Raw genomic sequence first — 14,883 nt, forward strand, 5'->3', positions numbered from 1 at the left:
CCACATTTCCAGCGTACCACTCCCCCTCGCCCGTCGCGCTCGTCCTCGTCCCCGACAAATCTTCGAGACCGGAGAACCCCCACACCAACCCTCAACCAACATTCCTCATCTAGTCTTGTGCAGGAGCAAACGTCGCGTTACCCGATCTTCAGGCAGCACTCGACCCAGTTGTTGGACATTGGTTCATCCCCCGAACAACAACCAGCACGAACACTACCAAAGACAAAGAACCCTGCCCCGCCTCCTTCCTTCCGCCTTCCTCCGTCAGACAACAAGCCGACGCTTCTCGACCGCCGTCGCGAATCCCTTCTCAACAACGCTTCTCTCCGAGTACATCCATTCATTGCCATGGGTAACTCGCAGACAAAGATTGCCGACTCTGACGACGGCAACGATAAAGTGCCAGCGTGCACAGCGCCAGTCCGCCACTGGGAGGGCAGCAACTACACAAAGGACTCTGTGACAAGCAAAAGCAGCCATGTGATGCCAGCCCCGACACCGACACCAACATCAGCTCACGGCCGCTCCATGTCTGTCATGCCAGACTCAACGCCTACCCTCGTCCTAACAGAGCGCTCGGGCACCATGGTGCACCAGCGCGCAGCCAGCGGAAGTGGCTCGGTCACAGCCGTCTCTGTCAAGGCCGACCCACCACAGCGTCGTGCCCTTGGTCTTGTGCGCAAAATCTCGTTCCGCTCGCGCCCAGATCGCGCCACCCCTACTACTCGCGCACCTGCGCCTGTGAGGGCATCATCTGCGGATGACGCCGAGCTGCTTGCCACAAAGGACGACGAACTGGGGACAGCGCCTCCACCCAAGCTCACCATTTCGACCAGCCACAGTTCCGCTCTCACACGAGCTGCCTCTGTTGGCCATGCCACCCAGCCAGCCCGCCCGTTGCGCTCGACTCGCCGTTCAGCACAGATCGCTTTTGGTACCGGGGAGAGCCCAGCAGCCACTCCTGCAAAGGCGACTGCAAAGGAACAAGGACCCTCAACCCCGACGCGCCCTGCCAACCGCACTCTTGTCCCGCGCTCACCAACGATAGGCCCTATATCCCCTCGTCGGTCATCTCCGGGCAGCCCGCACCGCCAGTCAACGGCCACAGCACGTCGCGCAGAGCGCGAGTGGAAGGCCAAGCTCGCGGCCCTTACCGCTGGGCCTCCCAGCCCCGGGCGGTCGCGGCAGTCGAACGGTCCTCGGCCACCACCACGCCGTGTCCCTCTCTCCGCTCCGCGCAGCCTGGGTTCTACAGACGGCCTCTCTGGCCGTATGGCCCAGTCCCTCTCCCTCTCTCATCTGTCTTCCCTCGACGACACTGACTTGCGAATCCCGTTTACGTCGTGTCCGCCGCCTAACGCCCTCGACAGTATCAGCGAGTTCCCCGCGATCGACCACCCCGGCTCCGCCTTCACCGCACCCTCGACCGTCTTCACCGGCGTGTCTGGCATGAGCAAGTCGGCTTCGACCACAACGATCTCGCGCCCCAGCAAGCGTAGTCCGGGGTCGTCGGTCGTCGCGCTCCCAGGTGTGCCAGAGTATGAGCGCACACCGCTCTCACCCATCGAGCAGGAGCCCGTGTCGCCCCCTGGGCCCATGACGCCGGCCGCGCGCGCTGGCCGCGCGCTGCCACCGTTCCATCACACGCACGCCCATCATTCCCCAGCCCCGTCGATCGCCAAGAGCTTGGCCCCAAGCACGAAGACTTTTGGGCCTGGGCCCTCGCCGATCCCGATGCCGCGTCCGCTCGACTGGACGCCCGATGATCGCATCATCGTCTCGCGCTCTTCCGTGCCCGACTTTGCACGCGTATCGTCTCCACCTCCCGTCCCAAGCCTGCCACCCGGTTTGCGACTGGCTGAGAAGACTCCACCCGCGCCGGCACCATCATGCGCACCGTCACCGATGCTCAAGCAGCCAATAGTACCTCCGCGTCGCTCTGAGAGCCGCCGCATCCCCGAAACCAAGCCGGTTGAGCCTGTGGTCATCAACGCTACGCCGAGTCACCGCCTCGCCCAGCTCCGCCGGATCGAGACCAACTCGCCCAGCTCCGCCGGATCGAGACCAACTCGCCAGAGCCGCTCCCGCGCACGACGAGCCTGAGGCATGCACGCGAGGTTGCTGACTCGCCTTGTACTTCCACAGTGGAGATCGAGGAGGCGTCATCTTCAGACGCCATAAGCCACAAGCTGCGCTCCACGTACGACCTCACGCCGGGCCTCGAGACCGGCCGCCGCCCCCGCAAGACCGGATTGCCCATGGACGATCTGCAGCGCTGGCTCGCTCAGACGGCCGGGGCGTAGACGGCCCGCAACCATAGCAGATAAGAAGTAAAGCCTCGCATAGCATCTCCCAGTCCCTGCAGGCCAGGCGGACACTCATCATGTTGTACACATTCCTATGCAGGTCTATGAGCACCACGAGTATGAGTGTGGGAGGAGGCCAAAGCCGTTGTGAGGCGCTGAACTCTGCCAACGAGAAGAACACGACGCACCGACATGTACTACAAGCTGGCTATAAACTCACGGCGCGTCGTCAACGTCGTCAACGTCGAGACGGCACTGCGCCAAATCTAGATGCGTCAGCATACCGTAGTGCCTACATGCCTTCGATACCGTTGCTGTTGCTGTCCGATGATATATATCTGTCGGTTCGCGGTGCCTGACACTACCTCAACGAACTCAACTCGTCCCATCTCCCACGCGTATTCTCTCTTACTATATTTCTCTCGCGCTATCTGAAACTAGCAGCGACAGTCTCGACGTTTGACGCGTATCTTGGACCAACGCGACGCGCTGACGCGCGCAAGGGTTTCGCTCAGATGGATGGTTCCTGTTCCGGGACGCCACCCAAGGTTTGCGTGATGCGTGACAGAGCTTGAAAGATGAAGAGGATCAAGACTATGCCATACAAGGTTTGATCTCTACGAAACGGTTCCTTCGGCGGGAGCGGTACGGGATGGGGAAAGGGGCAGAAACCGTGGTTGTGCGTCAGAAACTGCGTCAAAAACTGGAGAGTCAGAAGCATGTGCCAGAGGTTGCAGAGGCCAGAGTGGGTCTGGTGGCAGAGACGTCAGTGGAACAGTGATGGCACATCCTCGCTGTATAGACAATGATGGGCCTGCAGAGAAAACGCTCAGTCCAAGCTCTTCTTTCACCCGAGGTTTGATCGTGCTCTTGACCTCCTAGGATCAGTATCCTCCCGCCAGGCCCTCAGACCCTCAGGCCGTCATGTCGTGACACTCCGAAACGACCGAGGCCGGAGGATGGATGCACCGATTACCCTCTGGAGTACGCAATAGTCCTTGCGCGGCTATTTCCGTTCTTACTCGGCGAATGAACATCTTGCGGTTCTCGTACAGCCCCATATCCCATCGCAAAAGGAAAGGACCGCAGACCGACCTGCGCACAAGGAAGTGGTCTCAAACGGAAGACAAAACCGATTGCTCCTCAAAACCAATTAAACCGAACGCGAAGCCAAAAGGAGTACTCGCAACGCGGATCGAAGTACGTCCTAACACGTACACGTGGACGGAGCATCATCGATCTCCGTCAGGACGCGCGACGCGCGTTTCGTCATGGTTGTCACTCGTCTCTTCACCATTGCACAATGCCCGGACTCAACCCAAAGCAGGAAGGTGAGCTGATGTCCTGCTCGTACAGCTCTCGACAACCAGGTGGCAGGTTCCGTCCTGCATAGCACATTATATGTCACTGACACACAGACATTGACCAGTTCGTGGCTATCACGCAGGCGTCGGAGTCGGAGGCGGCGCGGTTCCTCGGAGACGGGGTTACGCTTCAGGTGAGTGTCGCTGGATCGCTGTGACTCTCGTCGTTAGCTTCGATCAACGCCCTGTCTCTTCTCTCACGCTACGTTACTGTCTGATTCCACCTTCCCCCACATCCTACCTTATTCCCGTCCAACCTCATGCCGTGCCCACCTTCCTCCTTCCTCCCAGCTGGCATGGTCTTCAGCAAGCTGACGCCAGGGCGCTATCGAGGACTACTTTGCTGCGCAGGCCGCAGGCGACCAGCCGGGCGAGGATGCGGACGAAGACATGCTCGACGCTGCGCTCGCTGCGTCGACCGAGCCCGCAGGCGGAGCGCGCACCCTCTCTGGCGCGCCAGCTGAGGAACTTCCCGAGTCGTGGCGCCGCCGCGGGGCCAACATTGCCGGCGTGCACGGCGACGATACCCGCCGTGACGGTAGCGAACTATACACTGGCGGCGAGCGCAGCGGGCTAGCTGTGCAGAATCCCGGCGAGGAGAACAGAGACGCGGGCGTCGTGAACGATATCCTGCAGCAGGCGCGCCAGTGAGTCAATCCCATCATAATCGTCTCGGAAGAAGCTGACAGCAGCGGCGGACGTGAGGAGGACCCAGTGCCACAGGCACGTAACCCATGGGCCGGTGTTGGTGCTGGCAACACTCTCGGTTCTGAGGACACACCGAGCGTGCAGGCCGGCAGCTCTGGTCATAGGATGCCTGGCGCGTTTGGCGGAAATGAGGAGGACGAGGACGAGGAGGACGGGGAACCTGTTGAGCGCCGGCTCATCTTCTGGCGTGACGGATTCAGCATCGAGGACGGCCCGCTGTACCGCTACGACGACCCGAGAAACCAGCAGCACCTGGCCTTGATCCGCGCCGGACGCGCCCCGCTCGAGCTCTTCGACGTACGCTTTGACCAGGCGCTCAAGATTGAGGTCGACCAGCGCACTAACGAGGACTATCAGGAACCTCTCAAGAAGCCGGCCAAGCCCTTCTCTGGTGGCGGCAACCGCCTCGGCGCGGCTACGCCCGAGATCGCTGGAGCCGGTACGTCGGCAGCCGCGGCTGCGCCTCCCCCAACAACCAAGCCCGAGATCAAGGTCGACGCGAGCCAGCCGTCGACGACGATCCAGCTGCGTCTTGGCGACGGCAGCCGCCTGGTCGTGAAGGTCAACCTCGACCACACTGTGGCCGATCTGCGCGGCCTCGTTGCCGCGTCGCGGCCCGATGGCCGTGCTTTCGTACTTCAGACGACGTTCCCCAGCCGCGAACTGCCCGACGGCGAGACGGTCGAGCAGGCCGGCCTCAAGAACGCCGTTGTCGTGCAGCGATATGTCTGAGCGTGGTTGTACAAGCAACAAGCCCTGTATATTATCAGTAGAGAGGGAATGCACGAGGACGAGAACAATGGGCCATGTCGGGGTAGAATAGGCACCGCACAGGAAGAGGAACCAACCCCTTACCCGTGCACAGATATCTTATCTTTTGTCAGCCTTGGCTTCCAGTCGCGTCCGGCGCATCGCGCCACGCGATGCTTGGCATACGAGTATGGGCATTCAAGCACACTGTTCCACGCCAACTGCCACGCTGGCATGCATGCATACATTCCTCGCTTCGTTACGGGTAATCCTGAGCGGGACCAAAAGAGGCGAGACGAGGGCCCAGCCAGCATGAGCCGGATGCTGATGCCGTCACTGGACCTTGGTACTGGCCCTCACCACCGCCTCTTACGCAGCGGTGGGTGCCGCAAACACCCAGCCATCGGCTTGCTGACTTATTCCACCCTCGACTCGGTCACCCTCACTTCATCCTTTTCTCCTCCACATCTTCTCAACCATCACCAACATGCGCCCACCCGTCCTCCGCTCCCTCTCTCTCCCCCTCCACCCGCGCCCAACGCGCACCACCACCCGCGCACTCGTCACCTCGACCCCGCACCGCTCGAAAGACCGTCCAAACCCCGACGCGCCCATCAAGGACGAGGGCCCAGTAGACCCCGCCGCGCGGGGCGTCAACGAGATGCGGCGGCAGTGGGGCGGTCTGATTGATGGTGCGGAAAAGGATCTCGCCGACGAGGCGGCGGCGAGTCGCGGTCGTCCTGTTAAGAAGGAGGTTAAGGAGGGCAAGGAGGGCAAGGAGGGGCTCAAGGCCAACCATGAGCCTACGGTCGATCCCGCTTCCCGTGGAGTTAACGAGATGCACCGGCAGTGGGGGGAGTTGGTTGACGACAAGAAGAAGAAGTGTATGTTTGCGTTGGTTGGGTGGGTCTAACGGCAGAACAGAGCAGTCTGGGATGAGAACCAACTTGTCGAACACTCAAACTGGGACGGGACGCGGTCAACTTGGCCTACTTGGACTACTTGGACGTGACACAACGCGGTCGATTCCAGCGGTCGGGCGGATTGAAAACACATGGAACATGGATAGCAGTAGTAGTAGCATGGACTCGTGGAACACATCCTCTTCCGCACAGGCTGGACACGGGCATGCGGCGAGCCCGACGTCTTGTGGGGGCGCCGGTGTTCTACCTCGCCACCTTCCAGCCTGACCAGTTGCGCGTGGCCCTGGCAACTGGCGGTGGGACCTTGGAGACCGATAGCTGGATCGGTCGATGCCGGTTGGGCCGGCACCACCTCGGGTCGGGTTGGACAAACATCTTGAGGCGTATTGTGTATGTGCCGTCGTCTGAGGCGAGCCAATGTGCCGTCGTCGGAGGCGAGCCAATGTGGTTGTACTGAGCGCGCCACGGTCCACAATCCGAAGACAGTTTGCATCCTGAATCTGCCCATTCCAAGGTCATGTTGTGGCCAGTTCCATGATTGCTCTGACCGGCCACGTCTCGCGCCACACTGCTGTTCCGCACAATCGGCTCATAACGCTCTACGGGATCTAGTCTAGTATGATACAGGTTTCGTCAAAAAGCAAGATTCTATAGCCTACATAAGCACCGCGACGGCCAGCGCCACGGCACCGAGAAGGACACTAACGCTCGCCCGGCACGCGGCGTTCATGCTCCCCTCAGGCCGGTCGGTAATCGAGACAGTGAGGACGGCGACAAGCCCGTCAATGGCCGGCAGCCCATCGTCCTCGACAGTGATGTAGTGGTTGATGTCGTCCGACGAGTTGCGCAGCAGTCCATTAACGTACCGCACATCGGTTTGGTATGTGTAATTCCTAAACATGGTGCTGCCAGTAAACGTAGACGTGTTGGTGAGGTTTCGCCCGTCAAGCGGCTCGGTGAGGTTGGTGATGTTGCCGACCAGGAAGTCGCGACCGGCATTGTACCCGTTACGAATGATATCGTGTCCCTTTGCCAGTTCCATTTCGATCGAGACGGCCATGAAGATTGCGCCCGTCCCGTTCTGCTTCCAGTAACGAAGATGTTGTCCGCCATCAAAGGTTTCGCGACACGAACCAATGTACGGGTCGCCATAGTTGTACCGCAGCGTCTGAATCTCGGATACGTTTGTGTGTCCGTCTAGATTGGCTTGTTGTGGTGCGCCGAACTGTGCGCCAAGACACTGTGTCGAGAGGTGTACCGAGCTGATGTTAGCTTTGTGGGCCGGGTAAAGGGTAGTGCTCACAGCATGTAGTTCTGGAACCCGCCATCGTAGAGACTATCCTTGAGGACTGCGGGGTCGCTATTGGCCGAGACGATAACGTTGAGCGGCTCGCCCATGCCGGGCGGGTAAGTGTTATTGACGACCTGGTGTTAGTGGGGAGATAGGCGGGAGGAGGGCAGAGGAAAGAGAAGGGTAGAGGGTAGAAGGGTGTTCTGCACACATCATGCATAGGAGTAATCGGCGACTTGACGTGATCCCACATACGCCCAGGACGGGTTGGAGTGTGGTGGAATGGGGCGGCGAGACATGACGAACGCCAAGACCGCTCCACTTACCGTGAGCATCGAACCGCCTTGGGCGTTTGGGTCGTTGAAGCCCGCGTACCCTGGGTCGTCTCGTTGGAACAACGACGCGGAAGCCTGCGCGGCGAGCAGTAACAAGGGGAGCATTGGAGAGATGATGGTTGGTGGTTGGGAGGTGGGAGAGAGACAATGTTGGGAGGCTGAACGCGTCGCCTGATAACGCGTCCGTGGTGATGGGGGAGGGGGGGGGGGGGGGGGGGTGAGTGATGGCTTGTGGGTCCGTGCAAGGGCAATCAATGGGAACGAGTGTGCGTAAAAGGAGTTGGGTGGGTGTGTAGAGTAGCGGAGATGGCGGAGTCGAGGAGAGAGGTGAAGAGAGGAGAGAGGTTACTGTATTCAAAATTCGTGCACGATATGCTGTTACACTTGTTTCAAGAGCAATATGCTGTCACAATTGTATTAAAAAGCAATCATGATGGCTCGTGTCCCGTGCCCAACTTGGACGGACTGTAGCACCGCTTCCCCTCTACCTCCCTTCCATATGCCACGTGACAAGACAACTGCCGGCGGCATCAGTACGGTACCTCCGTCGTTGGTCCGGCACACAATTGCTATCAAAACTCCGTCCGAGTTCCATCGATATGTTGCTTACTCATCCATGAGGGATGGCTAACCGAAGCAACCAACTACGGGAGCCATCACTACGGGAGCCATCGCTTCAGCCAATCCTTGTTATTTCTACTCGCTCCAAGGTTGAGTCGAGTCGAGTCGACCATGGCAGTCAGCCTCCCAACTAGTCACATACGACGTCACTTGCTGATTCACTCCAACTTGGTCCATCGCCATACCGTTGAGCCCCTGGTGGTGTTACAGTCGGGTAATATAACTGACTTGGCCACTAACACTAACATGCTCACCCAACCTCACCAACAATGATAGAAAACCAGTACGACATAGCAATCATCGGCGCCAGCATTGTCGGCGCATCCCTCGCCTCCCGACTGGCACCACACATCCGCGTCCTCCTCATCGACAACCACGTCTCGGAACCCGACCCCTTTGTCCAACTCAAGCCGCCACTGACCGAACTCGCCCGCCGCTCGGTGGCGGCGTACAGCTCCATTCCAGGGGCATTTGACCAGACGGGAAGTCTAGAAGTAGCCCGCACCGATTCCGAAATGGAAGACCTTCGAGGGCGCGGTATACTCTCCGTCAACATGGGGCTAGATGTGACCCTCGTGAGCGGGACTGAGGCACACCGCCTCGCCCCAGCGTTCGTGGACAAAGTGTCAGGCGGCCTCCACTTTGCCGATGACGGCGTAGTCGACACTGAGCTTGTAGCCAAGACGTTGCAAGAGAAAGCGAGGGCGGTTGGCGTCCACATTATCGCCGCCGAGGTCTTTTGTATCTCAAATGGAGTCAATACCTCCTCGGGAAGGTTCTCGGCCACCCACATAGTCGTAACGAGTTGGGACTTGCTTCCCGTCGGAGAGGCGGTGGGACACGCCTGCGCCTTTTCCAGCTTCCATCGACCACGGCTACCCAGCCCATTCGTCATTTTCGGAAAAGTGTACATCCACAACCAAGGGGATCGGGATCGCATGTCCATCCCCGTGCCGACGGGTCGTAGTTCCTGCAATACGGCGTTGGATAGCGCTGTCGGCCGGGCAGTCACCTTATTGCCCGAGGAAACGGGGGTGCGTTTCGCGCGCCAGGTTATCGCAACCATCCATGGAGAGGAGGTCGCCCAACAGGCAAGGCGGTATGCCAGCGTACCCATCACGCCTGATGGGTTGCCACTCGTCGGGTGGGTACGGGAGAGGTTGTATGCCGCGGTTGGGGTGGGAGTTAGCCATGCCGTTGGCGCTGGGGAGTTGCTAGCTGACATGATCCTGGAGGATATGGGCAAGGGAAGGAAAAAGGATGCTGAGATGCGGAGAGTGCTTGACCCGCTCCGCAATGACTAGCTGCATCTCAATCAATCAATGATAGCAGCTGTAATTCAACCAATTAGACGCAGCAGTGGCCCTTCAGTTATGTGGATATGAATTCGGTTATCATAGAAAAATGTGTGTCGGTGATCGCTGGTTTGTATTGACCCAGAGGAAGGGGGGGAGGGATAGAGGGAGGAGAGCAAGTTAGTGAGGAGGTCGAAGCAAGCAAAAACTCAACGCACGGCCAACTCAATAGCAGGAGAATATTCCGTCTCCATCCTAAACTCTCTCTCTCTACAGCTTGGGCAAGTTCTTTCCCTCCCAGATAGCCACCGCGTCCTCGGCACAGCCCCACGAGCTCTGCCACCCCGCTCCACCATGCCCATAATTGTGGATGAGGGCGACGATCTCCCCCGCGAGCCTAACTTCGGCCCTCTCCAAGCGTGTCCCGCCCACGCGGCTCGGCCTAAATCCGACCAAGTGCTCAACAACCACCTCCTCGAGAGCCTTGACCTTCTCTTCCTTCTCGCCCATCTCAGCAGCCCAAGCAGCCTCAAGGGTCTTCTCGCCCGCCTCGAGCGCGGGCGCGCGCGCATGTGGCGGTTCCAATTCGGGACAGATATCCAGCGCACGGCACAAGATGTCCTTAGCCGTCTCGAGACGGGGGTACGGGTCCCAGTCACGTTCCTCGCGTGTCCCGCCGAGGATCACGTCCCCCGTACACCGGGGGATCACGTAGGTCCGCTGTCCTCCCTCGCCACCCGCGAGCGAACCCACCTGCCGCGTATAGCCTGATCGGATCCAGGGAGCACGCACGCGCACAACCTGCCCCCGTGTTGGGTAGACGCTTTGGTCTGCAATGCCCAAGAGAGAGCTGGCGCCTAGGCCGACGCAGACGAAGACGGCGGCGGGTAGGATCGAGTAAAGGGATAAGAAGGGGAGCGTCGCCAGGTCGTGCAAGCTCCCGACGTGGGCGCGGTGGATTATCCCCCCGAGGGACCGGACGCGCGCTTCTAGCCCGGTAAGGTAGAGGGATGGAGTTACGGTGAGGGAGGTGAAGGAGACCATGTGGTCGACTTTGCATGGGGCGTCGCGGGCCTCGAGGACTTTGAACTTGCGTTAGATGGGGAGGGATGGGGGGTGGTTGTAGCTGATGAGGGGGAGGACTGAGAGGGAGCGGACTGAAGAGAGAAGAGAGGAGAGGAGATGGGTACTCACGTCCGGATGCTCCTCATAGATCTGTAGATGCTTACTCGACCCGACCCACATCTCAGTCTGCGTAAGCCCCATCAGCCCACACGCCTCCCCCTCCTTCCTCCACTCCTCATACAGCACCCGAAACGCTACGGTCAGCCTCATCTAGAGATGTAGGGAGTCCTCACTGCGCATATCCCACCGCCGCTGGCGCTTATCCGCGTCATCTGCGAAACTCAGGTGGTGCGCGCCAGCTATACTGGAGGCGTAGCGTGCATCAAGCCCGTCCGTGGAATGATGGTCGGCGATGATGTGGACCTTGCGCCCGGCCGAGGAGGGCGATTCGAGGAGGCGCACGGCGGTGGTCAGGCCGATGACGCCGGCGCCGAGGATTAGGAGCGGGCGCTGTTCTGTTGGTGGCGTGGTGGACATGGGAGTCGATGGGAAGAGAGACTCAGAAGTTGTAGCTTTATAGCACGATGAGTTGAATGGACGAGTTGGCGATGGCGAGTGTGGTTGGCGAAGACATCGCCGATATCAATACAGGAACCGGCTATTGCCGGCCGTCATTCCCAAACCGTAATGTTGGCGATGCAATGTTGGCGACGCGATGTTGGCGACGCGACAAACAAATAATGTTGGCGACGATGCAGACGCAATGTCAGAAAGAGTATGCATTGTCCAGCAACCAGTCTGCCTTTGACGAGCGCCCATCTATTGTCCTGCAGTCCTCGTAGCCCCCACTATACTGTTCTATTTTGAGGTCTTGCCTACCAGAGACCAAGGAAAGACCCGACGCTCCACACGAGCGTAACACACCCGACCGGAAGGATGCCGACGTACACGACCATATCCTGCCACAAGCGGCGCCCGAGGCGACGCTTCTGGAGTTGGTGCTCCTTGCGCGCGAGGAGCACGTCGGTGGCGGGGTCGTCGAGCGACGCGGTGCGGACGTGAATGTTGCTTGGGCCGGCGACGGTGATGGGTTCTTCTGGCGGTGGTGGCGGCGCGTCGCGCGGGAAGATGATGGATAGTGGGGAGCGGACGTGGAAGGTGATGATGAAGAAGAGGGAGGGAAGGAGCCAGCCGACGGCCAGGGTCGCCATCACGCCCAGCAGTTCAACTTTGTCCGCCACAATCCCGCCGAGGGCGGCGATCGCGACAACAGCGACCCACATGCCGAGTCCGACCCAGCGGCCGGCCTTGATGCTCTCACCCCTGTCCACGTCCAGCGCGGTCAGGATGCAATCGCGGCCCCGCAAGAGCCAGCTGGTAGTGGACCCGAGTACAAGTGCGGCCATTAGCACCCGAGCCGCGTTCGTCCAACCGTCGTCATCGGGGAGTTGGGCGAGCCCCGTCGGGGCTGGCGGGAGAAGGTAGTAAGGTACGAGGGCGAAGGGGAGCGAGATGAGGACGAGAGCCAGAGTCGTCGCAAAGCAGGGGATAAAGAACCGCTGCCGCGAATTACGTTGCAGCGTCGTGTGTACCGACAGGGACTGGAGATGGGGTGTGAAGAACATCGCCAGGGAGGCTTTGGGTCAACTCTGAGCGGCTAGAGACTCACTCAGGCCTGAGCCTGCTGATCCGGCGTTGAGACCCCGGACACTCAGTGCGCGCTTGGCGTAGTCGGCCTCGTCAATCAGCTTGCGGACCTCAACGGTGCGCCCAATAGCGATAAACGCGACAACTGGGAGCATCAGGGCCAGGGCGAAGAGTGCTGGCCGCAAGCTCCGGAAACTGCGAGATGGGACGAGCGCGGGAATCATGGTTGCGCTGGCCACGAGGAGCCAAAACAGACGCGTCTGTAGTACCCCGGAGGGGAGGTATGTGCGGGCGAGCGGCTCAAAGAGTCCATATAGAGCTGGCGTTAGTTGGTGAATAGTGTATTGGTGGCGCCCTGGAGAGTTCGGCCGATTCAGACTCACTTCCCAGCCATCCCACACTCGCGCCCATAGACGCGAACATGACAAAGGCGCGCCCGACTTGGAGGCCGTACGGTCCGAAACGCTCGCCTGCGCATTTTGCGAACACGTCTTCGAACGTGTGTACGTTGAGGTACCAGCCCAGATACACAATGACAATATGGGCGCAGGCAGACAGGAGTGCGAGGACACAGAGAAGGGGCACAAATAGTGCCACGCCGGCGGGCAGGAAGTCATGTGGGATCGCCGCGAGTGCCGGGAACAGCGCGAGTGGGTGCGCAAGCACGAGTGCCGGCACGAGCTGTATCAGTGTCTGTGCGGGATTGGACGTACCTCCCACAATGCGCGCTCCCCTGGAACGTCGTCACGACGTCGGCGACGCATTAGCGGCTCATCAGAGCCTGCCTCGTCCCAGTCGCCATCCCAATCGAGGTCTTCTTCGAGATCCGAGAACGCGAAGGATGCGCGTGGATCATCGTCCGAGTCCAGTTCGTCTTCTTCTTGTGGGTCGAGATCTGTACGAGGTGATTTGGGTCGAGTCAAACTCGGATTCCGTGAATGGTTTCTCGACACGCTCAGACCCGTACTGGAGGCAGCCGAGACAAAAGACGCGACGGACGCAATGCTCTGCGCGAGCGAGACGGATCTCGCTCTGCTAGGGCCTGGTTCGTCTAGCAGTGGCTCGGCCTCGGATGGCGTGGGCGCACGCGGTCGCCCGATGCCCAGAAAAGTGGCAGTGCGGGGTGTGGGCGGTGGTGATGGTGGCATGGAAAGATGGATGGAGAGAAGGGAGACGCGAGATAACCTCGTGGAATTTCAACGCGTCCTCGTTGTCCCAGGTCCACTCTTCCCCCACTCCACACTCATTCCTTCCTCCGCTTTCGTTCCCTCCATCGAATTTACTCGCCTCCCATTCTCCCACCCTCCCACCCTCCCACGCATGTCACAGAGCACATTCAAGCGCAACGCACACATAGCGTACTTTAAGCGCTGCCTCACCGTGCTCCCCCAAGCAGCAGAGGAACACGATGTGAACCGGTGCGCCCAATTCCATCGAGCCTCCACTAATTACAGCGTGACCATCGCGTTCTTCTCCTTGGCCGGCCTCGAGCTGCTCGGCGCCCTCGACCACACAACGCGCACCGGCTGGATCAATTGGCTCTGGGAATTGCAAGCGGGTAGGTCTGCCTCACTGCGTTGTTGACGCCAGCGGATGGAGGCTTCCGCGGCTCGCCCCTCCCCGGGCCGGGCCACCTGCCTTCGACATACACTGCGCTCTGTTCACTGGCTCTCCTCCGTGCACCGCTGGATCGACTCGACCGCCCCGGTCTGATGAAGTTTCTGCGCGCGTGCCAAGAAGAAGACGGGAGCTTTGCGCCGTCCCCGGGGATGCCGGGTGCGTTCCAGAACGACACGCGGATGAGCTACTGCGCGGCGGTGACGCGGGCTGTTGCGCTCAAGGGAGAGGCGGAGGATGGGAGGATAAAAGATATAGACGTGGGTGCGGCGCGGGCATTTCTGGGCCGGTGTAGAGTGAGTCCACGACTTAGCGCGCGAGGGAGAGGGAAGTGAGGAGCCAAGCGAGGAAGCCATGGCCAAGCAGGCTAATAGCAGACATGGGAGGGCGGTTATGCGTCGCGCCCCGGCGTGGTCGAAGCCCAGGGGGGAACGACGTACTGTGCCGCCGCGGGGCTGTCGCTACTTGGCGGAGTCGAAGATGACGGCGAGACGACGCGCTGGATCGTGCAGCGCCAGCTCGGCGGGTTCCAAGGACGTCCAGGCAAGCTCGAGGACGTGTGCTATTCCTTCTGGTGTTGCGGCGCGCTTGCAGTGAGTACAGTGTTGTGCGAGGGTGTGGTGCTGACGCACTTCTTTCTTCTTACCTCTTCAACTCCAATTCCGCGTTCGTCCCTCGCTTCGCTCGGCGCACGCAGACCTTCGACCGCGAGGCGTTGGTCAACGCGCCTGCTAACACCTCGTTCATCCTCGACGCGCAGTCCCCCATCGGAGGCTTTGGCAAGGCGCCGTCCGACTTCCCTGATCCATTCCACAGTTACCTCGCCCTCGCAGCCTTGGCCCTAACGCCAGCTCGCGAGGAACTTGGGCTAAAGGCCATCGACGCCGTGTGGAACCTTCCTGCCGACGCGCGCGACTACCTCCTGGCCTAGCCTGAGAGCAGCCAGCGAGGATAGCCGGCG

At 60.3% G+C, this 14,883-nt stretch overlaps 7 protein-coding genes across 7 annotated transcripts; 4 read left to right on the forward strand and 3 right to left on the reverse strand.

Moving 5' to 3' along the window:
• Positions 1-348: 348 nt before the first annotated feature.
• CcaverHIS019_0104650 (uncharacterized protein) lies at positions 349-2,103 on the forward strand (the record flags this gene model as incomplete). The annotated part of the gene is made up of 1 exon (XM_060600622.1): positions 349-2,103. One exon carries the CDS (start codon positions 349-351, stop codon positions 2,101-2,103), a length of 1,755 nt encoding a protein of 584 aa, XP_060453013.1.
• A 1,506-nt stretch (positions 2,104-3,609) lies between these two features.
• On the forward strand, positions 3,610-5,110 carry SHP1 (uncharacterized protein; the record flags this gene model as incomplete). Its single annotated transcript, XM_060600633.1, has 4 exons — positions 3,610-3,637; positions 3,725-3,804; positions 3,992-4,317; positions 4,363-5,110. The coding sequence occupies 4 exons, from the start codon at positions 3,610-3,612 to the stop codon at positions 5,108-5,110; spliced, it is 1,182 nt and encodes a 393-aa protein (XP_060453014.1).
• A 505-nt stretch (positions 5,111-5,615) lies between these two features.
• CcaverHIS019_0104670 (uncharacterized protein) lies at positions 5,616-6,041 on the forward strand (the record flags this gene model as incomplete). The annotated part of the gene is made up of 1 exon (XM_060600644.1): positions 5,616-6,041. One exon carries the CDS (start codon positions 5,616-5,618, stop codon positions 6,039-6,041), a length of 426 nt encoding a protein of 141 aa, XP_060453015.1.
• A 665-nt stretch (positions 6,042-6,706) lies between these two features.
• On the reverse strand, positions 6,707-7,782 carry CcaverHIS019_0104680 (uncharacterized protein; the record flags this gene model as incomplete). Its single annotated transcript, XM_060600655.1, has 3 exons — positions 6,707-7,313; positions 7,355-7,476; positions 7,669-7,782. 3 exons carry the CDS (start codon positions 7,780-7,782, stop codon positions 6,707-6,709), a joined length of 843 nt encoding a protein of 280 aa, XP_060453016.1.
• A 2,081-nt stretch (positions 7,783-9,863) lies between these two features.
• On the reverse strand, positions 9,864-11,195 carry CcaverHIS019_0104690 (uncharacterized protein; the record flags this gene model as incomplete). Its single annotated transcript, XM_060600666.1, has 3 exons — positions 9,864-10,682; positions 10,788-10,912; positions 10,952-11,195. The coding sequence occupies 3 exons, from the start codon at positions 11,193-11,195 to the stop codon at positions 9,864-9,866; spliced, it is 1,188 nt and encodes a 395-aa protein (XP_060453017.1).
• Positions 11,196-11,533: 338 nt separating this feature from the next.
• Positions 11,534-13,453, reverse strand: CcaverHIS019_0104700 (uncharacterized protein; the record flags this gene model as incomplete). Its single annotated transcript, XM_060600678.1, has 4 exons — positions 11,534-12,294; positions 12,328-12,624; positions 12,689-12,986; positions 13,019-13,453. The coding sequence occupies 4 exons, from the start codon at positions 13,451-13,453 to the stop codon at positions 11,534-11,536; spliced, it is 1,791 nt and encodes a 596-aa protein (XP_060453018.1).
• Positions 13,454-13,625: 172 nt separating this feature from the next.
• Positions 13,626-14,853, forward strand: CDC43 (uncharacterized protein; the record flags this gene model as incomplete). Its single annotated transcript, XM_060600689.1, has 5 exons — positions 13,626-13,723; positions 13,760-13,863; positions 13,896-14,218; positions 14,300-14,515; positions 14,620-14,853. 5 exons carry the CDS (start codon positions 13,626-13,628, stop codon positions 14,851-14,853), a joined length of 975 nt encoding a protein of 324 aa, XP_060453019.1.
• Between the last annotated feature and the right edge of the window lie 30 nt (positions 14,854-14,883).

The sequence above is a fragment of the Cutaneotrichosporon cavernicola genome (genome assembly GCF_030864355.1).
Source record: "Cutaneotrichosporon cavernicola HIS019 DNA, chromosome: 1".
Classification (NCBI taxonomy): Eukaryota; Fungi; Basidiomycota; class Tremellomycetes; order Trichosporonales; family Trichosporonaceae; genus Cutaneotrichosporon; species Cutaneotrichosporon cavernicola.